A 27,957-nucleotide genomic window follows, 5' to 3' on the forward strand; every position below is an offset into this window, starting at 1 on the left:
CTCGAGGGTCGTTTTCAAAGAATAGCATTGGGCAATTGACTTTCAGGCCTTTGGCAGTTGTACTGTGGGGTGCCACTGGGTACAATCCTGTCCCCAATGCGGTTTAACATCTATATGAAGCCCTTGGGAGCGGTCATCAGGAGATTTGGGGCAAGGTGTCAGCAGTACACTGATAGCACCCAGCTCTATTTCCCTGTACTATCTGCAGGAGAGGCCATGCAAGCCCTGGACCAGTGCCTGGATGAGGGTCAATAAACTGAGTCTGAATCCTAGTAAGACACAGGCACTGTGGGTTGGTGGGTCACAAGTTTAGATAATTGGTCAATTGCTTGCTTTGGATGAGGTCATAGTCCCTGTGAAAGAGCAGATTCATAGTCTGGGATTGCTGCTGGATCCATCCATGTCACTAGAGACCCAGATGACGTCAGGGGCTAGGAGTGTCTTACCAGCTTCAACTAGTAACAGCTGCATTAGTTTCTGGACCAGGATAGCCTGACCACTGTTGTCTATGCACTGGTAACCTCCATGCTGGATTACTGTAATGTGCTCCAGAAGCTGCAAGTGGTGCAAAATGTGGCAGTGCAACTGCTCACTGAGGCTGGTATTGCCAACTTTGTCACCCTGCTGCTGAAAGAATTGCACTGGCTGCCTCTTTAGCTACTAGGCCAAGTTCAGGTTCTGGTTTTGGTGTACAAAGCTCTATGCAGCTTGGAACCAGGATATCTGAAAGATCATATCCTTTATATACCCAGTCGATCACTGCATGCTGCAGGTGAGGGCTTCCTGCAGATACCATCTTATCAAGTGGTCCGTGCTGCGCAACATAGGAAGCAGACTTTTAGTGCTGTGGCACCAATACTTTGGAATTCCCTCCTCTTAAATATTAGCAGGCACCATCTGTGTTGTCTTTTCAGCGCCTACTGAAGACCTTCCTCTTTTCATAAGCCTTTTAAGTAGAGACCTTATCCCAGTCCAATTTGCAAATTGTTTTTAAAACTGTTTTTAAGATATTTCAGAGTGCTTTTAACGTTTTTGTTTGCCACCTTGGGCTCCTTCTGGGAGGAAGGGCGTGATATAAATTAAATAAATACTTAAACACATGCAGCATGCTGAAGCATGACTTGTGCGTTGCATAGTATGCATTGGCAGACTTCTGTGTATCAGTGTGTGTTGGTGGGAGCTGATATAATTAAAAAGAACTTTGTTAGTATTCTCTGATGGCATCTAATATCACATATTTGCATGTGTGCAACGTGCACTGCAGACCACAGTATGCAGTCACATGCACTGTTAAATATTTGAATCTGGTGTCTTTAGTGCGGAATTCTAGAATACAACACATCCTTAAGCTTACTGAGGTACAGCCCTGTTTGTAATTGTGTGAGCTATAATGCCTAATCACAAGAGGTCTCCCACCATTAGCACCTTCCCAATCACTTATATTTGAATTAACCAAAAGGGTTTTGGTTTAAATTTGCATAAATGCATTATGGGGTGTAAATAAATGCTCCAAACAAGCAATTTCTTGCAAGTATTTCAGGGCACATAATGTAAACCTTCTGCTTACAAATAGCGCCCCTCATTCAATAAGCTGAGAGAACAACTCTGCATGTGCAATCATTTCCTTGAAGAGTTGACCTGTCAGGCTCAGCAGGAATGGCAGAAGTCCACACAAACACAGGATGGTCTATACACACATTGAAGTGTGCAAATAAATAAGCAAATGTTCACAGAACTCTGGTCTAAGGGAACAGTTTACATGTTTCACTCCTTCCACTCCATTGTTAAGCTTCGAACGGGAAAAAGCCACACATGACAAGCAGTCTGCTTTGCCAACATAATGCCCATATTTAATCTTTTCTTAACATGAAAAAACAGAGTAAAAATTCATTTTTTTTAATACAGTACATTTTCATAGTCTCTCAGCAATGTCTCATCTACAGTACTCAAACGTCTGATGTGAAGTATTTCTTAGCATTTAACAAGTGTATAACCAGTGGCACAGGAAAGCAGACCTCACAACAAATGGCTTTAGATATAATTCACAGAGGCCCAACCCTAACGTTACTCTGGCAGCAGTGTCTCCCATTCCTGCACTGCCCAGTAATATCTGAAGCCTATGTGGAGCCCACATAGGCTTTACATACACAAACACTACCCAGTTACCTGAAGGTTGGTGCTACCATGGGACAATGCTGCTGTGTGACTCTTCTTCCTACCCTGTCAGCGTGAGGAGTGCCACTATAATGACTCTAATGCTGCCAGCATAACCTGAATACTAGACCTTATAACAGCTTTCACCAACCTGGTGCCTTCCACATATTTTGGACTACAACTTCCACCAGCATATAGTGTCTGGGACTGATGGGAGCTGTAATCCAAAAACATCTGAAGGGCACTAGTTTGGTGAAGACTGCTTTAGAGACTGCAACACGGAGGAAGGGGGAGATGGAGGTGGAGAGATTTAATAAAAATTAAGGTTCTTGGATCTGGAATGTGTAAAAAACAATAAAATCAAGTTCTGCAGTGTACAGGAAAACATCTGACATGAAATTGCATTAATGTATTTTACAATACAGTTTTCTAATTATATGCACATATAGGGAATCTATTTTTTATTTTTAAGCTTTTATTTTTTAAAAATAAACAATACTTCACATACTGCTGGTTATACTTTTCTAAAGGCTTAAAAATAGAAGTTAAGACCTTGTATATACGGAGGAGGAGGCTTCTATAAGAAGCCTAAACATCAGGACAACTTTCTTCTTGATTCTTATTAAGTGTATGCAAAATGGCTTACTTGTCCTTGAATAATAAAAATGTAACTGAAATACCTGTATTCTACCCAGGTAACAATTTGTTTTGAAAGTATAAGCTGCTTACTGTAGGAGAGGTCTCAAGATGACATCACCAAGTGGTTGTTCATCTAAAACACAAAGAGATTGTTTCTAGTGGTCTCAGTTCTAGGTGCAGAGGTCAAATAGATGAATGCTTCCCCTTTGAGTTGAGCTGTTGCAACAGAATCTCTTAAAATTAAAAAAAGCAATTAATACAAAATGCTCCAAGTTTTATGCTGTAACAGGGCACCAAATCTACCTCCACCATTTTGCAACAGAAATAATACTCAGCATTTCCAAACCCATAAAGTTGTAATTCTTCACCTAAGCGTAATGGGAGATGCAAGATTGCACCTTTAACAATAAACAATTCAAATCAAGAGACACAAAAAATATTAAGGTTTTAACCCGGATTTGATATTACTCTTAAGGAGAAAGCAGACAGAGATTTTTTCCTTCCATACTATGGAAACCATAAGGTCAGTTATAATATTCTGGCTTACTTCAAGTGCTATTGTGTTTTCACCTCTTGACATTAAAGGAAAATATTATTTTAAGATAGTATCAGGATGTGAAGCAAATCATTGTGCTTGAAGATTTATCACTGGCATTTTAAAAAAGTAAATTGATAGAAAAATAGTCCTGGTATCAGACAGACAATCTAGCAGGCCTTTGTTATGTACACAAAAAAGGTTTTTAAAACCCTTTGAAGTTCTAATTTGAACAAAACAGACTAGAGAAAACAAATACAAATTATGAACCATTGACTGTGTCTCATTTTTGTTTTCATGTAGCATTTGAGCAGCATATAGGTGTATTGTAAAGTGCATGGATTCACAGAAACGTATGCAATGAAGGTATTTGCTTAATATAGCTTCCTTGAAATTTCTCATTATACTCCAGTACTACACAGATTAACCTTCATTTGAAAAAAATCCTTTTCAGACTAAAGAGTGTCCAGCAGCTTTAAGTGCCTATTAGCGCATAAGAATCTTAGAAGCAATAGATTAAAGAGTCAGCCCAATCTAGTACTTTTAACCACTTGATTTGCCATTTCACTTTTGATGGTGTAATACTTCATAAATTAACAAATTCAGTATGTTATTGTTATCATTCTCTAAACATTATGAACTCTCGAGACATTTAAGCTCAACAGTACTTAACCAAATGCTTCAATTTCTTTGGTCCTATGGGTCACCTTCTTTTGTCTGGTTCTTCACAGTTGAAAATATTGTGAAGAAATTATATTCATGTTGTTTAATTAGAACTATTTATATACATAAGCATAAATATGTACACACAACTTTTTTATGAAGTCATAACACATCCAACATTTCTTCATATTATACATACACAGCCATGTGCGCTTGTGGTAGGAGCTACTGAATTGAGACATCCCATGGAATTTCCTAGTTTAAGGAAAGTGAAACCATGAGCAGATTTTTAGAGCTCCCTACCCAAGCAGATAAAGGGGGACAGACAAATTAAATCTCTCTTCCGTCACTGTAGTGTCATTTACCCAAAGTTTTGTTTTTCCAATACAGCCACTGTGCACTCTTGTTTAGAGCAAAGCAAGTTAATGTTATTTTTTTCCTGTGGGGGGCAGTATGTAACAGTCATTCATAAGATTTAATGCAATCTCAATTTTAGTGCAAATGGGGATCTTTTGGATAATCATGAAGAAATATGTGGTCGTGTTGTCACTAGTGGAAAAATGTTCAACCTGAAGCATTACGGCATAACAGAACATCTACCCATCACACATCAAGTTCTTCTCCACAAAAAGTTACATACCAACATAAATAAACATTTTAGCATGAAACACACATAGTTAATTAACATGAAGCAAGTCCTTTATATAAATAAAAGAGGTAAAAGCCTATGGGTGAACTTTAAAGGCTAGAAGTTCCTCAGAGTGCATGTTGTTTAAAGAACGCAAGTCAGGCAGTTTCAAAAGTAATTTTGTAAATACAGAGGCTTCATTTGGATGGGTTTTTGTGATTAAGGTCCTAAGCGCACGGATTAGTGTTTCCTGCAACGCTTCCACAGAGTTGACGTTTTCTATTCCCGATCGTTCTAAAGAAAAGGAGGAAAAGAATGAAATGAAGACAATTATTTGGCATGTAATTTACTACTAGTAGTAAATACTACTAGTAGTATGAGATTCAACTGTATTATCAGTTATTCATCAAAGCATTTGTGTTAGTTAATGGGAGTTCAAGGTTGTATAATAAAGAAATAATACAAGCCGAGGCATGAATAAATCTGCTCCTGAAGTTTTTAGTTAAGTGCCTATTTAAGCAAAGCACTTCATCATCCTCATGAACTCAAAAATCATCCTAATGTAAGCAAAACTCATAGGGCTGTATCTGTTAGTCATACTCAGAGTAGACTTGGGATGAGCTTCCTCATTTCTGTGAGCAGACGAACACACTAGATAGGCAGTGAGGAATGCCTGTGAGCACAGTCATAGTAAAAAATACCCCTGGAAGTATCTGCAATGCCCCCTTATTTGGCATTCTATGAACACTTAACAGTCCAGAAGTCCTGCTCCTTTGGACCAAGAGGCATTTTATGGTGAGTGAACAGGAGGGGCATCTGTCTGCTCCATTTACCAAGCATATGGTACCATTTTAGCTGTTGATGCACAAATTAGTGCTGTGGCAATTAAGGCTGAAATACCATGGTCCCTGGCAGGGCATTCCAGGGGCCATAGGATAATGTGGGTCTCCTACTTCTCAGGTAAAGAGGGAGATCTGTGGATGGGGGAGAAGCTGTCCCTCTTTTGCTGTTGGTGTTCTGTTGGCAGAGGACAAGGAAGGAGGCATTCTGGTGTTGATTATGAGAGACTTTGGACCCACTGGGACTGGGCTGGGGGAGAGAGAACAACACACCAGACCTGAAGTGTGCTTATTTTCCTTCCCATTAGGATTAATGGGAGGGAAAACTTCAACACAGAACAAAAAAGCAGACCGGGCTCTCTGCCCTGCTGACATGAGCTAGCAGGGCTTTGGATTTTGAGGTTTGGCCACCTTCAATATATCCTCCCCACAGTGTTTGGATTGCTCTGTAAAGCAAATTTGTCACAGATTAGACCGCATGACATGCAAAAGTACATTGTCTGCTGTGTTAATATATTATTCATGAAAAAACTGGATATGTGAACACACAGTTGTATCCAATCCTACTCAGAGCAGACCCACTGAGGTTAATGGACATGACCAACTTAGGTTTCTTCATTTCAATGCGTCTACCCTGACTAGGACTTAGTTGGATACAACCCTTATTTTATTTTATAAATATGATGTGTAAATATGTTTGTATCACTTTCTCACAAAGCTCAAAGAGGTTTACAATAAAAAACTTGACACAAACAAAAGAAGAATAAAATAATGATAAAGTACACATGATGAAACAGCCACACATACAAAAATATTAAATCCTCACACGTGGAAAAACAGGAAGGTTTCAGAGACTTTCTTTTAAAAGATGGCAACACTGATGCCTTCCTCTAACCTCTGCCGGGAAGCAGTTCCAACAGTTTTTCAGTTCTGAAAAAAGTCTGGCATCGAAACCTGTTCTATGGAAGGATTATTAAGGAATAATTGTAAGCAGTAATGTGGGTTTTCCAGAAAAAATTGAATTGAAAAATTAAAAATAGGGTAATTTGCATCAGAAAAGTTTCTGATCTAATTTAGCATGATTAGTTTACTTGTATTTAGTAAACACAGGTAAAAACTGATCATGCTAAGCTTGCATAATACTGTATTTGCAATTGGCATCCATTCATCATTAGTAATGGAACTAACAAAATAGAATTTTTTTCACAGAAAAATCAAGCACTGGAAAATTTTGTTTTGGGAACATTTTCCATCCCATATTGGTGACTATAGGATGTAGTTAATTATCAGGTGCTCTGCAGTAAACCCATTTTTAAAAAAACAAACAAACCTCTCCAACCCCATTAGCTGTATTTCATGTATTCTGAAAAAAAGACAAAATAATTGATTTTAAATCTGAAAATGTACAAGGGTATTTTATTCCTTGGTATAGATTAACTTTCTTTCCTTACCAGCAGACACAAGGACTACTGCTGTAAACAAGCTCATTTCTTCATCACTAAGGTTCAGGGCATTTAGCTTCTCACTAAACTCAAACATGGAGTTGAGCAGATCACCAGCTCCCATTGAACGTAGATCATCCAAACTGAATTTCTTTCCACTAAGAAAGGTGACAGTACGATCCTTTGCATCAAATAAAGATGCAAACCGTACCATTAAAACCTGCCCAAAAGAAAAGAACAAATTTTAAAGAATTTGACTGATTGTAGGAACTTAGAGATAAAAGAAGCTAGTGAGTAACTCTATATGCTGATAATGTTAGTAACTTATTGCTTGTTTGACAGCTGATGAACTGGAACAATTGCTCAGGGCAACCAAAGGACTGTTCTCTCAGACACTAAAAAATAATTAACAACTCAGATACATCCTGGGAATCTGCATATGGAAATAGGTTTTCCCACAAAATGCTATAGATAGATTCCTGCATCACAAATAGGCCTCCTACTGTATATGACTGTCTCTAGTTTAGAGCCACTGGCTACATTTATATTACCAATTTGTTCACAAGGCCTCCCCCACATTTTCTAGTTAACAATATATATACATACTAAAAGATCCTCACAATAAATGTCTGGACAAAGGTAATGTTGAGAGGAGTATTTAGACTTAAGAAATCAGAGACAAGCAGCATTCCCTTTCCACATCCTGCTTCTGTATTTCCTGTCTATTCTTGTACCTCCCCGATCATCCTACCTGCTCCTCAAAATCAGATTTGTGTCTAAGTGGAAGCACATTTCAGAGACAGGGAGTGACTTCTTTATGGTTGCACAAAGACTGTGGAACGCCTTACCCTGTGAAACAGCTCCCTCCAATAGTCTGTTGAAGATCATTTTAGTCTGGCAGAATTTTGCTGTATGCGACAGACAATGCTTTTATATTTTTGGTTTAACTGTTGATCCTATCCCTTTGGCTGATTGTTTCCTATAATTGCTTTTTATAAAAATGTAATTTTAAAGTGTGTAAGCTGCTCTGAGTAGCACTTTTGCACCAGAAAGAAAGGACAAAAATGTTTTAATAAAAAAAAACTTTTCAAAGGCAATTGAAATACTAGCATTTTGCAGTTGATGAACACTGATACCAAGAAACAGTTATTAGCACAAGGCTAGAGATAGCATTTTTTAGCACAAGTATGCCAGCCCACTTGAGCATGAAGTCTGAATTTACTTATATCCCAGCTCTATCACTGAGATTATCAACAGGAATGGCTCTGGTCATCCCCCAAGCTGCAGAGGCTTGTTTAAACATAAACACGAAATCAAGCCTTCAGTGTCATCAGCCCAGTTCTCTAGAATGCTCTGCCAACAGAGATTCAGCAAGTGCCTTCTGTTTTAACTTTTAAATGCCTGCTGAAAACCTTTCTGTTCCGCCAGGCTTATGCAGGCAACTAAGATGCCTTTTTGCAATAGTCGACCTCTGTTTTTACTGTATTTTTAATGGTTTTTATTGTATGTTTTTTTCCAGCTTGTTGTAAACCGCTTTGAATTTTTAAATAAAATAATAGTATATAAATGTATTTATAAATAAATAAAAGTCCCATGACAGATGCTAGATATACAACCACCTATGGTTCTCCCTCCCAGCCTTTTGTTGTTGCTTAACAACTATGAGTCTGACACTCTTACTGATCTATTGCAAATCTCACAATAGTCCATAACGTATGTGTTGCCTGCCCCTATTCTAAAATAGTCATCCTATGTATTGACCAGAGAACAGTGAGATCTCTAGAACCTTAAAAACAGCACACTCCTATGCATGTTTACTCAGAAGTAAATTCCATTGTGTCTATTATTCTCCAGCAAGTGTGTTTAAGATTGTAGCCCAGACCATTTGCTGCAGGAGTAAGTATGTGAAAGTGCTATATGTGGGTAAGTATAACGACACACTCAAATGTCCACATTCTATAAGGATAAGAGGAATGGACACATTTCTGAGTCAAAGTACAAGTCATAACAGTAGTAGGTTTGTGCAAAATAACTTCTGCCAAACTTTCCAAACTATTGCTGTAGACATCTGCTTAAGTCATCACCACTGATTTTAATCAGTTTTAAACAACAAGACTATAGGGGGAAAATGTTTTTTAAAAAGGTAAATATGTTATGCAGAGTACGCTATAGCACACATTTTCAATGGATTCAATAAGATATTCTTCACCTCAAAGGTTCCAGCCTTTAGAAGATTTACTTGGTCATGCTGGGAAAGGTCTCTGAACCCTGGAACACGTTTGGCAAACTCCACCACTTCCTTCACTGCAGGTGTAAAGCTCATAGAAAATTCTTCCCAAACTTCATGACCAGACTTATTTGGGTCCACAAAAGGAGTCTTGTTCATTGGGCAAACCTAGATGTTTACACAAACACAGTCTCAATATTCTATTCCAAACAAACCAGTCAAGCAGTTTCAGTTTTAAAATGCAATGCAACAAATTACAACGTATTTGCTCATTGTTAAAACATACTTGGAGACTATGTTCCAAGTGTGCTTTCTGATCCATAGTTCAGTTAAATGGAAAACTATATTCCTATTAAAGAAGGGCTGTAGCTCAATGGTAGAGCATCTGCTTTCCATGCAGAAGATTTCAAGTTCAATGCCCCACATCTCCAGGTAGGTCTGGGAGAGACTACTGCCTGAAACCCTAGAAAGCCACTGCCAGTCAGTGTAGACAATACCAAGCTAGATGGACCAACAGCTCCAACTCAGTTTAAGGTGGCTTCCTATGTTCCTAAATCCTAAATTCAAATTATCAGTCCTTTTTCTCAAGAGCTATTTCTCTTCCACACTCACAACTCCATACTGTTATATGTAGGCCCTTGTATTTTGTTATGGCTGTTAACAATGTTTTTTGCTTTGTTTCAATATGCCAGGTAAGCATGGGCTTACTGTCTATGAGATTATAATGATCTGGTCCTCACTGAAATCTTTTAAATTATTTATTCAGAGTTCATCTCAAGACTGACAGCATTTTTACAATTAAGGCTTAAAGTGATTGGTCATTCCTTTCTAAAATCTGCATGTGTTACAACATATTTGATTTCTATTTTGCTTTCTAGTCTACATTAAAAACATGAGACTCAAAAGTTGTTTTTAAGTCTTAAGTGAAAATGCTGAATCTGATCACCACTGTTTCAGATAAAACATAGCAGCTGCGTATGATTTATTGGAACTAATTTTCCTAGCAATTCACAAATCATTAGATTCTAGTTAAACATTATTACCCAATTGACTGAATTCTATAATCTATAAAGATTTATTTAAAAATTGTAGTATCTTAAGGCTGCTTCACACGTTGTCTCTGTGGTAATTCTTCATATAGGATACGCATAGTCATCATAATAACTTCTGATGTGTAGCACAACTTTGCTCAGAGTATACAGACTGAGAAACTAATGTATAAGCAACTTCCCAAATAATGAATTTGCAGCATAATAATATATATTCATCATGCACTTCTGAAGTGACAGCTTACCGATTCTTTCCAACACTGAGATTGAGCTAGTTTAGATGAAACGCTAACCTGCAGTTTTAGCATTACAAGAATGAGTCTAAGCAACCCTTGGGCTTGTGCACTCCCCCCTCTTCCAGAGCAGTTGTGGGGAATAATTTGGGAACTTTTGCTTCCATTTTAGATTAACAACTGTTTGCTATGTTAGTTGAAACAAGCCTACTTCAAACCGGAATTTATGAAACTGGCTTATTTCAACTAACCATAACTAAGATTAACCACATTTGGGGTTTGGATAACACACTAAACTGTAGTTAATTTAAAACAGAAGTAGAAGTAAACTGGTTACTTTAAAACAAATGGATTATGTCCAAATGCAGCATTATCAAGGGATAATGGTGTATGTCTGCATGCAGTCTCTATTCCACATAAATTACTATATACTATTTACGTGGTTGTTGGTTTCTATAGAATGCATAAATATCCCAGTCTGTGTCTGTGTTAGAATTGCTTTTAATATGTTTTCTTTAATATTTTTAACTTTTTTTTTTAAAGGTGTTTTTTAAGCTTTTTTAAAAAATGTTTTAAAGTTGTTTTGTTTTAATCTATTTTAAGGTCTTTTTATGTTTTAAAGTGTTTTTAGTATTTCTGTTTGCCGCCCTGGGCTCCGCTGGGAGGAAGGGCGGGATATAAATCAAATAATAAATAAAATAAAAATAGGTATGAAGAGGAAAAAAGTTAAGGATATCGGACAAGATAAAGTGGGGAGCTGGGTGAGAATGCTCACTGGACTCACACATCTATTTGTGTGAAGAACAGATGCACATTCAAACTACATGCATAAGCTCCATCCTATGGAAATGAAATGTATGCATGTAGTGTTGTATGTGTATATTCAAATGGAAACCTTGCCAACACAAAGAAAGGCACAATTCAACTTCCCCATGAACATGCATTCAATGTAACATGCAGATAGGGCTACTGACAAGGTAGAAACTTTCTTAGAAAGGTTTACTGTACCCTGCACCAAGAGGTAAGGCATATCTGACAAGCTAACTGGACATAATAGAATGTTTAATCTGGGGAAAGCACAGTGTAAACTTATGAACGGGCTCTCAAAATGAGCCACTCTGTATTACTGGAAAATTGACTGAACAACAAAAAAAGTAAAGCAAAATTGCAAGATTTAAAACATATACTAATTATATTGGGAGTAGAAGTTATCTACAACAGTTACCATAGTTGTCAACCTTTTGTGAAATACTATCAAAACATTTGCAACTATCAACATTTTTCCAACCATACCCAATGCATTTTTTTAATTGAAAAGAGGTTCTTTAGTATTGGTTCCTAACCCCCGCCCCCAAATCCAGTAATCTATCTCTAGTACTTTTCTGTCATTATCCCAAGATTGTTATTTCAGTCAACAACATGGCCCCAGGGAAAAGCCACTTCCAACCCATATAACTATTTTGAACCTATGTCAATTAACAATCCTTGAGAAAACTGAGCTACCATAGTATAACAGAAATTAACAATCATAGTACCAGATGCATTCTGCCTCCAGTGCTGCAGGAGAAGGCATTCATAGACTCATTTGGAGGAAAGCCATTTTCAGGCATTCTATTGCATCCTTTTAGGATGAAGCCATTAGTAAAGTTCATGGAATGGCTGTTTGTAAAGCCAAGATTATGCCCATTTGGATAATGCACACTGTTTTGTCCTTTGTGTTGTCCAATGAAATGTTGTTCATTCCCACCATGATGGGCACAGTTTATGACACCATTATCAGCTTCACCGTCAGCATTATATTGCTCAGTGTACTTTAGATTTCTATCCCCATTCTGGGGCTGCACAACAGTGGGAGGATTTTCTGGTTGTTCTTGGTTGTACATAAAGGTATCTTTGTGGGCCCTGGTCACCATGCCAATCACTTCTTCCTTAGCAATGTCAGAGGGGGGAGGGAGAAGGGGAAGAGAGGGGGGCGGGGAAGAAAGGCCATCGGTATTTTTCTGCTCTTGCTGCAATTTGGAGTTCAGCTCTTCTTGAGGCATTAGGAGCAAAGATCCTTGGCTATCTTTTAATGCTTCGCTGGGCAAATGATCACTGAATTGAGTGTTCATCATAGTTTTCATGGCACTTTGCATTTCAATCAGCATCCTCTGCTTCTCACGTTTAGGAATCCGGCCAAATCGAACAGCTAGCAAAAAAGGAAAAAAACAGGACACATTGGCATGCCAAATTTTGACAGAAATGCCTTACAAACAAAAACTTTCATTCCCTTCAGAAACAATGATATGACATGGATTAAGCTGGGGAATGCATTTTTGACAGTAGGTATCAAAAAGAGGAATATAGGATACTTATTCTGTGAGCCCAAGTCAGCTTTAGACATATTTTTCTCAAACAGGAATACCCAACACATAATTCTCAACATAATGGACACTGCTTATCTCATGGATAGAAGGCTCATTACCACCAGGCTTCACATACATTACCTCAGTAATTCTTACCACAGCCCTGCTTAGTGAGGCAACATTTTCCCCATATTTGCAAACAGAGGTGGGGAAGGGCTGAAAGAATTGCAAATTGCAATTCAAGTATCTCACGAATTCATGGCTGAGATGGCATTTGAATCAGCTCACAGGTCACCCTCTTAACCATCACTCTACACCAACTTTTATAAGGCTTCCATTTCAATTAGGTACAAAAAGCACAACAATTCGCCTTTTTGAAGGTCACTGCTCAATACAGAAACATACCATCTCTTGACATCCCAACCGACAAACATTTTTTGAAGCGGCACTGCTGGCACCTGTTTCTATTCATTCTCATTACAGAACAATTGTTATTTTTCAGGCACTTCTTATATTGGATATTTTGCTGAATGCTTCTTCTGAAAAAGCCCTGAAAATAGTAGACAACTTATGTTTCAAACCTTCTTTTCCAAGTACATTCCATCAACAGAAACTTGCATTTTTAACATGAAATTTAGCTGTGATGAGAGTAATGTCCCTACTAAAGAAGCACTTGAACCCTGGCTGCCAAGTAGATTTCAGGATTTGCAGTCCTTGACTTCTGAGTCTCCCCACAATAACAGGACTCATTTAGGAGATTCCAGATATGTTTTAAAGTTTGTAGAATTAGGGTTATAGTGCTGTAACCAACATTTAATTTTTTTACAGGTGCATCAGCATCAATTATTATTTGTCCCTAAAATTCTACTTGCTAACTGCTCCAATGAGATATTCATATAGAATAATACTTCACCTTGCACCCCTCACAGGCATGGACCCCATAGTGGAATCCTGAAGCAACATCTCCACAGACTTTACACAGCAGGACCATGCCATTAAATTCTACAAACAGAAAAAGAAGCATGAAAACCTAAGAGAAACAACACATAATATATTTGAGTTGCATTAAATTTTTGAGGTTTAGTTAGTGGTCTAGACCAGGGGTGGCTAACCTGTGGCTCTCCAGGTGTTGCTGGACAACAACATCCATCTTCCCTAGCCATGAGCCATGCTGGCAAGTGCTGATGGAATCCAATAACATCTGGAGAGCCATAGGTTAGGCACTCCTGGCTTAGGGCAGTATTATTTTAGGTAAGATGGTGTTTTATCGTTCTGGAACAAAGTGATCAGCCCCAGCCATCAAGCCAATGGTTAGGGATGCTGCATGTCACCTTACAACATCTGGAGGGCCACACGTTTCCCACCTCTGCCCTGGAACAACTTTAGGAAGCCTATGCAGAATGAGTATGTGTGTAACCATCATAGAAATACTTCGCCACTTGGGAGCTGCTGTCAAAAATTTGCTGTCTCTAAACTGCACTCAACATTTTTCTTCTTCAACCTGCATGTAAGTTTATCATAGAAGTGATTAATAATTAAAAATCTCAATACCAACAGAAAATTGCCTGTACCAAACAGATACATCTGCTATGTGTCAGATCGTTACAATGACAGTACTGCAGTGTTTGAGCCAACACAGTAAACACACTAGTACCAATGTACAAGATTCAAATGCTGACTATAATTTGTCATACAAACCTTTTTATGAATCTGAAGTTATTTGAAATCTACATGCTAGGAAACTCTTTTTACTACCAAATATATATATACACACAAGTATACTACCAGAAGCAAACAAAATCTATCCTAATGGCATATTATATTTGATGTGGACTTTATAGTTGATGAAAGGATTATTAATCTGTAATTCATACTGGAAGCAAGTTCCAAGAGGACAAATTACAGAACCAGCAGTTATGAAGATTAGCAACCATTTGGGTACCAAGCAAAACTAAAGAAATAATTTCTAGTTTAGCTCTATAGATGATAAGCATGTTGCTGCCAGCCTTTGAAAAGTTGCAAAAAACCTAACAATTATCATATTACCTTTGGAGTAAGTGAGAAAATACAGTGTACATAGGTATGGTTAGATAAGACAGGTTTGCTTTTTGGGTAAACGATTTACTAGTGTGTGTTTTTTTTAAAAAAAAAGCTTAATTTTTATGTTTTTTGATGTTCCAGACATATAACAAAGTTTATTGCATATGTTTAAATTATGTATTTCACAAATACAGAACAGAAATATAAGTACATATAAAGCTTATGTCTGATTATCACTGCTGAGTTTTATTTAAATCAGGTATTCTGAACATGTTATCACTTTTTATACATAAAAAATACTGGAGTTCAGTAACACAGCATGTGCTTTGCATGCAGAGGGTACCAGATTTAATCCCTAGCATTTTCAGTTAAAATGATCAGGTTATGGGAAAGACCTAGCCCAAAACCCTAGAGAGCCACTGCCAGTCAGAGTAGACAGCACTGGGTTAGACGGATGAAGTCTGACCTAGTATAAGGTAGCTTTCTATATTCCTATTTTTAACTTCACATACACAGGAAGACTTGGGTTGTGTTACAGATTGAACCAGCCACTATGAAACATATTTTTAAAGTATTTTTAAAAGTAATTTACTGTGGAGCAGTCTTGTTGAATAAGTTAGGTTGGATCCATCAAACAAAGTACTATAGATTTTTTGGGTCTTGTTTTTATTTTTAAATCAGAATGCTACTTGCACAATGTGCTGGAGGGTGAATGTTGCATCTCATTTTGGAATTCTTCAATTCCCACTACTAACAGTCTACAGTGCTATTACTTTTACATACTTTCTGTTAAGCATTTTGCTTTCACAGTAAGTTTAAAAGTAATCTTTACACAACTGGAAATATCTATGGATTCAAGTGGGAAAAGCTGCTTAATTTAGGAGATTGGATAAGAAGTCTGGGGATGCTTTTATGGTCGGATCTCAACTTTAAATTTACTTGTGGGCCACAGGATAATATGGCCTGTTGGCACCACTTTGCACTGTGAGGCAGGAGCTACAGTTTGCCAGAGGTTGAGTACCAGAGCTACAGTCTATCTAGAAGGAAGGAAGTCAGAGGTTAAGTGCTGAAAGTTAAGTGCTGCAGTCTCTAAGCAGAGGATACCCTCAGGCCTCAAACAAATATCATACTTATTTAGTGTGGACAACATACTAAGGATCAATTCAGATGTTATGTTTTCTAGTCATGGTTTGGAGACTGGGAAATTACCATGTGCTTATAGGCTTCCTCCTCCGGCTCTGCCCATCTGTGCTTTACTATAATCACAGTGTGCCATTGCGTCTGAATCAGGACTAAGTATGGATAATGCTAACTAGAACTGCCTCCAAACTATGGTTTGAAGAGGCTTTCTAAATTCTGATCTGTGGTCAAATGGAGGTCAGCCCCAATTTGAACATAACAGCAAACCACAGGGGAGAAGAGAGGAGGAAGGAGCTTTAAGCACATTCCTAATCTGCCAACCATAGATTGGAAGACCATGAAGCATGATGTCTGAGTTGAGCCTAAGACAAGGTGGGTTGCTATAGAAGAATACTTACTTGTAAGTCCACCATGACCTTTTGTCAATCCAGTTACACTAGGTTGGCTAGCTTTAACATGATCATCTGACTGGTCATTCTTTGATACTCCATCAGAGTCTTCTCTGCTCTTGCTGCTACAGCTGCCCTCTGAAGACGAGCTGTTCGGTGAAGGTGGTATAGGTGAAGAGGACTGGAAGCTGCTCTCTGATCCCTCACTGTGACATGAGGCAGGGCTAGATGCTGAACTTGAAGAGCTGATGTAAGCAATCACACCACCTATTGAAGGAAGAAAGCAGGAATACATCTAACAGCTGACAAACCAACTACTTTTTAACCCGCTACCAGAAGTCTCTCCCACAGACAGTTTAAACCTTTGCTCCAAATGCCTTTCTAGTTTTCAGAATCCAGTACTGTCATGTCTTGCTTGTAACTTTTAGCCACACCTTCCAAAACATGGTTCAGTTTATGAAGGAAGGAAGAAAATGCCAGCATGGGTAGCTTTTGTTCCTGAAGTATCAGAAGAAAAGGAGTCAGTGGATGGACTTGAGAGACTGCATTGGTTTTCCCTTTTGTATCATGTCTATTAAATGGCAGGCCATATTTTAAAAAATACACACACACTCCTAAGAGTGCACTTACAGAAAGTTACTTGCATAATGCCTAACAATAAATAACTTGTAGCATCACAGAGCGTAAATTGTATTTATTTCACTTATATCATATTCTTATACTTAACATTTTTTATAAAGTTTTTATACTTAACATTTTAGGATTGTGTCTGTCGTGTCCATGTGTTTAACTATGTTTAGTTATTTTGTTATATTGTTTCAATGTGTTTGATATATGTTTTTAATTGTATACTGGATGTTTTTATGCTGTAAACCGCCCAGAGAGCTTCGGCTATTGGGCAGTATAGAAATATAATAAATAAATAAATAAATAAATTCTTCCTCTAAAGGAACTAGGAGTAACCTGCATACGGTTTCCAAGCAGTGTCCATTCCATGTTTAACTTCAGCATCATTGTGTACCTTCAGGCCCCTCACTGGGCATCAAAGTGACATGGGCTCAAACATTTTTTATATGTTATGGAAGAAGTGCTAGAAGTACTGAAAGATGTTAAAGGACAGAAAGGTGGCTCTGGTAAACGGATGTCCATGATGGATGGACAGAAAAAAACATGGAGGGATTTGGGACAACCTTTAGCCTACAATAACTTACTGCCATGATCTGTTCTTTCTACAATAAAAAAAGTAATTGTAGTGCTTTTACACATTTCTACAATTCACCTGAGAATGCTGCTTTTCGCAAAGCAAGTGAGTATATCTAGACGACAAAACCTTCATCCATTTTTAACACTGAAAGTTTCACCCAAAGATTCCTGTGAACTGTAGAGCGCCCCTCCCCCCACCTTCACAGAAGTACAATTCCCAAAGTTATCTGGAATGAATAATACTTAAACCTGATCAAGTCTGTAGTATAGATACACCCTAAGGGTAATTTTTTCATAAGCACATAAATATCTTAGGCTGCAGTTCTCTTGGAACTTACTATGGAGTAGTCCTATAGTCAAGAATTGGACTACTTCAGAGCAAGTGGTTTGATAATTGTGGCCTTCGGTGTCTGCAGCCCACAGATTTTCAGCAGGATGCAGGTTCCCAAGTAACTTAAGTGCTTCTGAAATTTTTACCTGATATCCTATCTGACAAAACAGAGTGAACGCTTTAGCCTTGAGAGCTGCATCTTCATTCATAAATGGAAAGGAGTCAGTTTGTGAGTTGTGCAAGATCCCCTTTTCCAGGGCATGTGACAGCATCACAGAGACCATAATTCCTAGAACAAATGGAAATTTTTAAAAAATGTATTTGTTGAAAACCAACTTGCTTCTCACCTCAAGATACCATGTTTCAAAAACAATGAATGTATTTTACAGCTTAATAAATGTTTATTACAATTCCCTCATACTTTCCCTCCATTCACTTGTATTATTGTGAAACAGCCACATTTATCTGCTCAATTATTAAAAAGAACAAGGTCGTATGCATTAGCAAAATTTCAGAACCTACAAATGAACTTTCCTCCCTTGGTTTTAGAATATATTACTTAAATTCTAAATCAAAAAAGCTTTATATTAATTATACTTTCTGTGAAAAATGAGACTAGCATTCTGTCTTAAATTATTGCAGATACTTCCAAACAGATGCTTATTGTGGGATTTGTAGCATCCACACATTGGCATCAAAATGCCAGTCTCCATTCCGCCCCTTGCATTTAATCCAGACTTACCCTTTTTCAGGAAAACCAAATAAAAAACCATGTTGCCAACAACCCATTTGCAGTATCTCAATTACACACTTGCAAATTAAACTCTCATCTGGAAGAACCCTGTGATGTGACATTATTTCCTAGAACAGTGTATGATGTCATTATATGCTCTCTCGTACGTAGCAAAAAGAGATCGAGGGAGGTTAAATAATGATACACACATAAGTCCATAGCCACCATCATCATGCAGGCTACTTTAAAATCACTCCATAAAGCAACTGTCATGACATGGTGAGCTGCTAATGTGCAGCAGTTTATCTTACAAACCGGGGCTATTTTCTTCAGGTGACTACAGACATTTTTGGGTGTCACAAAGAAAAAATCACCTCGAATCCCATGGTAAGCTACTGCACATGAACCTTTTGTTACATGATGACAGTCACCACACTGCATTTGTTATACGTGGATCAACCCTAAGGATGCAATCATGAACATGCCTACTTGAAATAAAGGAGATTTGGCATTCTAATTGAATGCAATTGCTTTGAAATTAATCAAAGCAATACGACATGCGAGAAGGATCTTGGAATTGTCGTTGATCTCAAGCTGAATATGAGCCAACAGTGCAATGTGGCTGCAAAAAAGGCAAATGCTATATTAGGCTACATTAACAGAACTATAGTTTCCAAATCGCATGAAGTATTTAGTTCCCCTCTATTCAGCACTGATTAGGCTTCATCTTGAATACTGTGTCCAGTTCTGGTCTCCACACTTCAAGAAGGATGCAGACAAACTGGAATAGGTTCAGAGGAGGGCAACAAGGATGATCTGGGGAATGGAAACAAAGTCCTATGAGAAGAGACTGAAAGAACTGGACGTGTTTAGCCTGGAGAAGAGAAGACTGAGGGGAGATATGATAGTACTCTTCAAGTACATGTAAGGTTGTCACACAGAGGAGGGCCGCGATCTCTTCTCGATCGTTCCAGAGTGCAGGACACGGAATAATGGGCTCAAGTTACAGGAAGCCAGATTTCAACTGGACATCAGGAAAAACTTCCTAACTGTTAGAGCGGTACAACAATGGAACCAATTACCTAGAGAAGGGCTCTCCGACACTGGAGGCATTCAAGAGGCAGCTGGACAGCCATCTGTCGGGAATGCTTTGATTTGGATTCCTGCATTTAGCAGGGGGGTGGACTTGATGGCCTTACAGGCCCCTTCCAACTCTACTATTCTATGATTAATGCATCTCTAACAGCTTTCGTGAACCTATTCAACTCAGATTTTAACAGCACTCAGCAGTAACATTAATAGGAAGAATATTGAGGAGGGAAGAACAGGTAAAATATGTTTTAAGGGGGCATGCATTCATGAGCTGTTAAGGAAATGGTTTTCAGCAATAGAAAGAGACAAACAGTTTTTCCAAGAGGGACTTGCCTACCTTTGCCTCCTGTACATGACAGAAAGAGTAGGGGGGGGGCTCAAGAAGAGAGCATGACATATACAACTAGTTCCCTATGCATGTGCAGTTCCCAAGAAAATGTGTACAGGCTTGCAGTCTAAAGCTCCTTCTGACACTGTAATTTTCAAGTATGCTTAGTAAAACATTTTTCTCAGTGAAAATGTCTACTTAAAAAAACTGTTTACAAAGAATAATTTATAAATCAATGAAGCAGCCCTAATCTGTTCACTTATACAGTGTTTATTCAAGACCATGTTTACCATGGGAAATCTCTAATTCATAAGTAATCACATGAGTAACAATGCAAGACAAACAATGAGACCATCATAAAACTGATAGCCCAATAAGTGGCAGAGTGGAAAATGAGAATATAGGCATTCCAGAAATACATGTGTTGTTGAAGCTTTATACCTAAGAAAGAGTTGCATTTCAATTAAAAAAGAAAATGCTGAACGACATGCAAACCCATATCTACATTCTAGCCCAGTTATGTGAAAAATACTACATTACATGTAAAAAGAGCTGAATCAGGGTACATGTGTAGATAATATAAATTATTATAATATAACTCATTAAGGTGATGTCAGGCATGTAATTTGCCAGGAAGTGATTAAAAATCTACTAAGATGGTCTTAATGTCTATTTAGTAGGAGACCTTCACGCACGCACGCACGCTCGCTTGCTCATGCATACAGTGAGCCGGACAGAAAAGCTTTAATAACCTACACATAAACAACAGGTTAAATAATATGAATCATGGATTAGGAATAATAGGACATTTATTTATTTATTATTTGATTTATATCCTGCCCTTCCTCTCAGTAGGAGCCCAGTAGAAGGAAGGAAGCAATGACGTTTCCAAGGATATGTACTGTTACTGGAAACTCATAAGAGATCTGGCTCACACCGAACTGATCAGGATGGTGAATACACAGAGAGACTATGAAGAGCCTAAAAGGATGTGTCCAAACTCTATAAACAGGCAACAAAATAGCAACTGAGGTTCACAGTTCACTTATAAAATTATGCATACTGGGACAATCCTCCCTACCCGCCAAATTCCACATAAATACAGATAGGACCCTAAGCAGCTGTCCTAAGGTCACAATAGATGGCTCAGTAAAAATGTCAACTCACTTTGCAGCAACAGTAAGAAAGGCAAATTCCATGTTAGGAATTATTATTAGGGAAATTAGTGAAAATAAAACTGCCATTATCATTGTACCTTTATGTAATGCTCCCCTCCTAGAAACTTTGCATAAGGCTTCTGCTCCTCCTTCTGTTCCCTGTGTTTATTTTTATATTGTAATCCCCGTTGTGTAGGGACCCACCAAGCCTGTTTCTTGTAAAGCACCATTTATATGCATAGCAGTATATAAATCTGATGGTACTGCATTTAGGATTTTTTTTTCAGAAAAAGAGATGGCTGGAACAGAACATTACATCATCATCATAAAAAATATATGAATGGTGTAAAGAAAGCATATAAGAGAGAAATAATAAGAGAAAAGAGAGCCACGGGTTCCCTATGCCTGTATTAAACAAAATGCATGAAGGATAAATGTACCAGCTACCTGTGATAAACTACTGGGCTCCTACTGGGAGGAAAGGTGGGATATACATCCAATAAAGGAAATAATAAATGGAACCTCTATATTCAGAGACACCATGCCTCTATATATCATCTGCTGGAGGAAAAAAACAGTACAGAAAAGCTGATGGCTTGATGTCCTGCTGCTGGGCTTCCAAAAAACATCTTTGTTGTTGTTTCATGCCTTCACGTTGATTACGACTTATGGTGACCCTATGAATCAGTGACCTCTAATAGCATCTGTTATAAACCACCCTGTTCAGATCTTGTACGTTCAGGTCTGTGGTTTCCTTTATGGAATCAATCCATCTCTTGTTTGGCCTTTCTCTTTTTCCACTCCCTTCTGTTTTTCCCAGTATTTTTGTCTTTTCGAATGAATCATGTCTTCTCATTATGTGTCCAAAGTATGATAACCTCAGTTTCATCATTTTGGCTTCTAGTGATAGTTCTGGTTTAATTTGTTCTTTGTTGTTGATATGTGCCTTCAAGTCTAACACCCAATTATTTGTCTTTTTCGCAGTCCATGATATGTGCAAAGCTCTCCTAAAACAACACATTTCAAATGAGTTCATTTTTCTCTTTTCCGCTTTTTTCACTGTTCAACTTTCACATCCATACATAGAGATTGAAAAGATCATGGTCTGAATGGTCCTGACTTTAGTGTTCAGTGATACATCTTGGCATTTGAGAACCTTTTCTAATTCTCTCATAGCTGCCCTCTCCAGTCCTAGCCTTCTTCTGATTTCTTGACTATTGTCTCCATTTTGGTTAATTGACTGTGCCAAGGTATTGATAATTCTTGACAACTTCAATGCCCTCGTTGTCAACTTTAAAGTTACATAACTCTTCTGTGGTCATTACTTTAGTCTTCTTGACATTCAGCTGTGGTCCTACTTTTGTGCTTTCCTCTTTGACTTTCATCTTAATGACCCACTATTGGAAACAGAATGTTACAGCAGATTATACAGCCACGAGTGGCTATATACTATAGTCAGCTTGGATTTTTCACATTCCGCAGTGTTAAATTGAAAATACCCCCACATGCCATTCTGATGCTTCCCATAAGCTCATTTCAAAACAAAATCTTACAAAACTTAAAGTCCTGAACTCAGAAACGCTTGCTAACAACCCTCTAAATTTTCATGGCAATACACAAAACAGAGAAAATAGAGAGTTCAAAGTGTAAAGAGAGAAAAAGCCAGACCCAATTTGGACTTTTCTGTCAGAGTCGCCATAATCTGTTGAAATTAATTAAAAATCAGCCATGTTCACAGAGGACCTGTAATCCTATTACTGACCTTGCCCCATACTCTGACCTTCACCTTCTGAAGTTTAAAAGTTAAAAAAATGACTGGCCGGTTTTTAATTAATTTAAGAAATTTAGCATTGAACTGAATGAAAATGTCAGGCATGCCCAGTAAGAACCAACTGTCAGTGTTCTTTGAATTGATTTCACTTGAGACAGTCATGGCTTCCCCTAAAGAATTCTGGGAAGTGTAGTTTATGAAAGGGGCTGAGGGGAGACTCTTATTCCCCTGACAGAGCTCCAGTGGCCAAAGTGGTTCAACAGTCAGCCACTCTGATTGTAGCTCTGTGAGGGGAATAGAGCATCTCCTAACAACTCTCAGCACCCTTCACTAACTACACTTCTCAGGATTCTTTGGGAGAAGCCATGACTGTGTAAAGCAAAATAAAGATCTGGTGTGGATGTGGCCAGGGACAACTTTAGTTTAAATTTGGGTGGAAGGCTATATGTGCCTGCTCTAGAGTAAAAAGGTGGGGGAAACCCTGAAAAAGAATGATACTGTTCACAACGTTTTCCTTTTGGAAAGGAAAGGGGCTTCCCTTCTGCTCAGTGCCTACCCACCTACCCAATCCCCTCCCCTCCCCCTCCCTCATGTTAGCTTCCTCAGTCTATCCTAAGCATGATTGCACAGAAGTAAATCTCAATGAACTCAAAAAGATGCAAATGATTTTTGGTGCCAGGTCAAGACTTTCTTCTTCTCCCAGGCATTTTAACATGTGTTTTTAAATTGCTTTTTAAAAATGTGTTTTTAAATTTGTATATTTGTTTTTAATGTTTTTAATTGTTGTAAACCGCCCAGAGAGCTTTGGCTATGGGGCGGTATACAAATGCAATAAATAAATAAATAGTCAAACCTGCCCTCCCCTCCTCCTATCTCCTCCCTCTTGCCCCTTCCCTCCCCATTCCTTCACCTCACCCATCCCCTTCCAATCCTCTCCTTTCTACTCCCCTCCCCCTTGGTCAGTTTTACCTATCCTAAGCATAATTGCATGGGAGTAAATCCCACTGAATGCAATAAGCATGCAAATGATCAAACCTGCCCTCCCCTCCTCCTATCACCTTCCTTTTGCCCCTTCCCTCCCCCTTCCCTCCCAATCCCCTCCTTCTGTTCCCCTCTCCCCCCCTTCCCTCTACTCTCCCCTCACCCTCCTCCATGGTCAGTTTTACCTATCTTAGGCATTATTGCAAGGGAGTAAATCCCATTAAACTCAATAAGCATGCAAATGATCAAACCTGCCCTCCCCTCAGCCCCCTTTGGCCATTTCCCTCCCCCTTCCTTTGCTTGTCCTTCCCCATCCCCTTCCAATTCCCTCCTTCCCCCTCTTCCTCCTTCTCCATCTCCTCTCCCCCTCGGTCAAATGATCAAACCTCTCCCCATCCTGCCTGCTCCCATCACCCTCCTCCCCTCCCCATCCCCTGTGGTCGGTTTCACCTATCTTAAGCATGATTGCAGGGGAGTAAATCCCACTGAACTCACTAAGCATGCAAATGATTGATCCATTCTCAGCAAACTTGCACAGGATCCTATTTCTTACTTCCCGGATTAAAAAGCAGAGAAATTCACTAATAACGTATGCTCAGAGGCACGTTACAAAATTCTTCCAAGTTACACAGGAAGTGGATTGGACTGTAAAAGACCAACCCAAATTGTCTTTGCATTTTGACAAATTTGTAGAGCAGTACAATATCTCAGAGAGGTCAGGTCTCCTGCTCCCCTGGTGCATTCACTATAGCTGCCCAATTTCCCTGCTTTTTAAAAGTTTGATAGATATATTAGTTGGCTATAGGTACATTTTTAAACGACAAGGTTTTTTGCCTATTAGTGAATAAACTCTCCAGCTGATCCAGCAAAGTTCTTCCTGTTTTGTTATACATACACCTCTCATGACTTTGATTTTTGTTGCTGTATTAGAAGAGACCCCAAAAACACATTTTGAAAAGAAATTAATTGCTGTTATTGTCCTTTCACAAGTATCAAAAATCATCAAACCTTTCAAAGTCATCAAGTAGCTCCCTGGAATTCAATTTTATTCTGTTTTACAAAGCTGATGGTACATGTTGTTATATAATCAGCCTCTGCAGCATTCCACTGAATGTGTTGGTTCCATCCAATCTACTTTAGGGATTTGGGGAGAGGTGAGTTTGGTAATCTCCATCTCTCCCCCTCCCCTCCTTAGGCTTTTGATTGGTGGAGAAAGAGCCATTCCCTCTCTGGTCCTTAAGTCTTTTACAAAGCACATCATCATTCCAATTCTCATAGGCAAACTGCCCAATGTTATGCAAGTCCCTCTGGAATCTGTACATGTTATACCACCTGACTTCCATCTATTTGTTGAGTTCAGTCATCAGGGAAGATTATGCTACAACCCTCCTCCGACTTTTACATTTTGAGCGCCATCGTTGTCTGTACATGTGAGAAATAGATTCTCTGTGTCACGTGGATGTGCACACACAATAGCAGCAGCGCCGCCGCACGCTACAGCCACACAACAGTCAAAAGCGATTTCAGCAGCATAGACAATCAGACGCAACCGGCAAGAAAGCCAACAAGCAACGCAACTATCTGCAGTAACACGATCTTCAGGCCATTGAAAATTAACGTCAGCGCCCCCACCTCTGCATTCATCAAGACTGTAAAACTATACAGTGAATACACAGTTACTACAGAGTAAACTCCGCTAAACACAGTAGGCCTCGTTTCCGACTAAAGACGCATAGGAGCAGGCTGTACTTCAACTGACAGGGAATCACCTGTCCAAAGAGGCTTATGCACATATTCCGCTTCCATCGGATCAAGAATACAACCCCAGCTTCCTGTATGTCATTTCTGCTCTAAACATCCTCGTTTGCTTTTCGGGAAGGAAAAACCCCTTCTACTGTGGGAGCGAATAGAGATTTAGCCTGCAATTCCAATCAGAATCAAATTCTATTGAATTCAATGGGGCTTACTACCAGGTAAACGGGGTTAGGATTACAGGTTTAGGCTACACACCTATATTACGCTTACATAGGAGTAAGCCCATTACACTTAATAGAAATTATTTCTGAGCAGCCAGGTATACCGTATCGCACCGTTCGCCTGCAATCCTAGCCTCACACTTACTAGACAGCAGGTCTCAATGAACTCAGTGGGACTTACTCAAGAGTAAACCGGCATAAGGATTGCTTTGTGGACGCAGGCTAAAGCCGCCAGGGCCACATGCCAGGTCTTGCGCCACTGCAACAGCGAAACGCAACAGAGCTCCACCCCGCAACCTCGAATGCACTCGCTCTTCCGAACGGAAGCGAGGTCGCTTCGGGTCCCCGTCTGTCTAGAAGGCAACGCCTTCTATTGAGAAAGACTGGAAAGTTAGCAGCAAGGGGGGGGGATCAACAATGGATGCAGGAAAGGAGGACGTAAATTTTAAAGTGACGCCTCCCCCGCGGGGCTTTTGCCGCTGCAGAATGCACCCCACGTGGCCTTTTCCTCTCACAACCCGCGCGATGTAGGTCGCCAAAACAGCCCCCTGCCGGCTTCACGTGTCGGTACACGCGGTCGCCAGCGACGCCGGCCCGGGCGCATTATGTAATCCCGACGCCACAGCAACGCAGCGCCAATAAGCGGGCAGCGCGAAACGTAAACAAAAGGCGCACATGGCTCGGCCATGTGAGCTGCTGGGCAGGAACCAGCCAGATCGGACATACGAGCGACGGGGAGAAGAAGCACAGCCCATGAATCCCAACTTGCCGCCGAACTACGAAGCAAGGAAGCCCGCTGCCCTGTGCCTACGAAGAGGGGGCGGGATCTCTTACCAGCCCCATACGAAGGAATCTGCTCACCAGTTTCCCCAGCCTCCTGGCAGCATGCAATGGAGCCCCCACCCTAACCTTGCATTCCCCCGTCGTCATCATCATCATGCAGGCACACACATTGATCGCTGCCAAATCAAGCACTTCATTTCCACCACCCAGGGCTGTGGAGTCCGTACCCCAGACCTTCAACTCCGACTCCTCTATTTTTCTACTGTCCAACTCCGACTCCTTCATAAATGGCAAATCCCTGGGGCTGATGGGAGTTGTAGTTTTAAAAAGTAACTTTTCCAAGCTCTGGATTCACGTGGTGATGAAATGCCTTTCGCTACCATTTTACTACAGTAAATTTGTTATTACTAGTTTACATTTGTCCTTTATAAAGGAGTTGGAGTCAAGAGTCGGTACATTTCTACCGACTCAGACTCCACCCAAAATTGCTTCCGACTCCACAGCCCTGCCGCCACCACCGGCTCCCTAAAAGCTTTACTGGCCCGTCTACCACCTCCATGGTCACATGCGCAGTTTTATACTCCACAAGGAGACGCGTGGTGTAATTTTGAGGGCTGAGTTGAAAAAGACGGAAAGAATCAGTCTAGTGAGATGTCCGTCGTAGAGTGTGGGGTCAACACGCTCTGGCACAGAGCAGGGAAGGGCAACCACTTAAAAGTACAAGCCACCTTCTCTCTCCTCCCCACCCCCATGATCAGCCTGAAGTCTTACAATCCTCTTTCTTATGGAAACCGCGCCAAAGCTTTTCCTCTCATTTTTTTTTTAAATACCCACTTACCTGCACTGAGCTCCATAACGGTCCTCTTTTCTTTCAAGAAACAGAGAGCCGGGATTGTCCGAAGCGGGCGAGGAAACCAACAAAGGAGGCGGGAAAGAGTCTGAGGTTGCCTCCCTGTGAAAAGGCTCCTCTGTGGAGGCTTAGTAAACCCGCCCGGGCGCCTCTCTTGACACCCTTCAAGGGCTGCTGCAGCGCCTCTTGCCTCTGCCTGCGTGTGGGGAAAGAGCCACTGCGGCAGCCGTATTCCGCCCGTCTGCCCTGTGCGTGGATGTGCCTCGTGTGTGAGGCGGAAGGAGGCGCAGCACCAGCCGCTGCCGCCGACCTTTCCTGGGGAGGTTTCTTGCTGAGCAGGCTCCTAGCAAGGCTGCGGCTGCTGTTACTCCTCCCTCCTCCCCCCGTTCAACACGAGGAGGAGATTCACCGGGAGTGCGGCACTGACCA

The 27,957-nt window shown here is 39.8% G+C and overlaps 1 protein-coding gene across 2 annotated transcripts; it reads right to left on the reverse strand.

Annotated features, from left to right (window-relative positions):
- Positions 1-1,825: 1,825 nt before the first annotated feature.
- On the reverse strand, positions 1,826-27,957 carry NR1D2 (nuclear receptor subfamily 1 group D member 2). Of its 2 annotated transcripts, none has more exons than XM_061585642.1 (8): positions 27,517-27,957; positions 16,333-16,590; positions 13,668-13,756; positions 13,160-13,304; positions 11,945-12,597; positions 9,110-9,295; positions 6,910-7,120; positions 1,826-4,913 (listed from the first exon to the last, which is right to left on the reverse strand). In XM_061585642.1, exons 1-8 carry the CDS (start codon positions 27,530-27,532, stop codon positions 4,717-4,719), a joined length of 1,755 nt encoding a protein of 584 aa, XP_061441626.1. In that variant the 5' UTR covers positions 27,533-27,957; the 3' UTR covers positions 1,826-4,716. The 2 variants fall into 2 exon arrangements, with proteins under 2 accessions (XP_061441626.1, XP_061441627.1); XM_061585643.1 differs by lacking the exon at positions 27,517-27,957 and adding an exon at positions 24,928-25,125.

The sequence above is a fragment of the Rhineura floridana genome, chromosome 10 (assembly GCF_030035675.1).
Source record: "Rhineura floridana isolate rRhiFlo1 chromosome 10, rRhiFlo1.hap2, whole genome shotgun sequence".
NCBI lineage: Eukaryota > Metazoa > Chordata > Lepidosauria > Squamata > Rhineuridae > Rhineura > Rhineura floridana.

Excerpts from the sequence above, each read along its gene's own strand:
- NR1D2 (XM_061585642.1), bottom strand. Across the intron at positions 12,598-13,159 it reads GGTTGGGATGTCAAGAGATG|CTGTTCGATTTGGCCGGATT; the intron begins GTATGTTTCTGT and ends CTTTTTTGCTAG. Across the intron at positions 4,914-6,909 it reads AGTAGTCCTTGTGTCTGCTG|AACGATCGGGAATAGAAAAC; the intron begins GTAAGGAAAGAA and ends CCTTTTCTTTAG.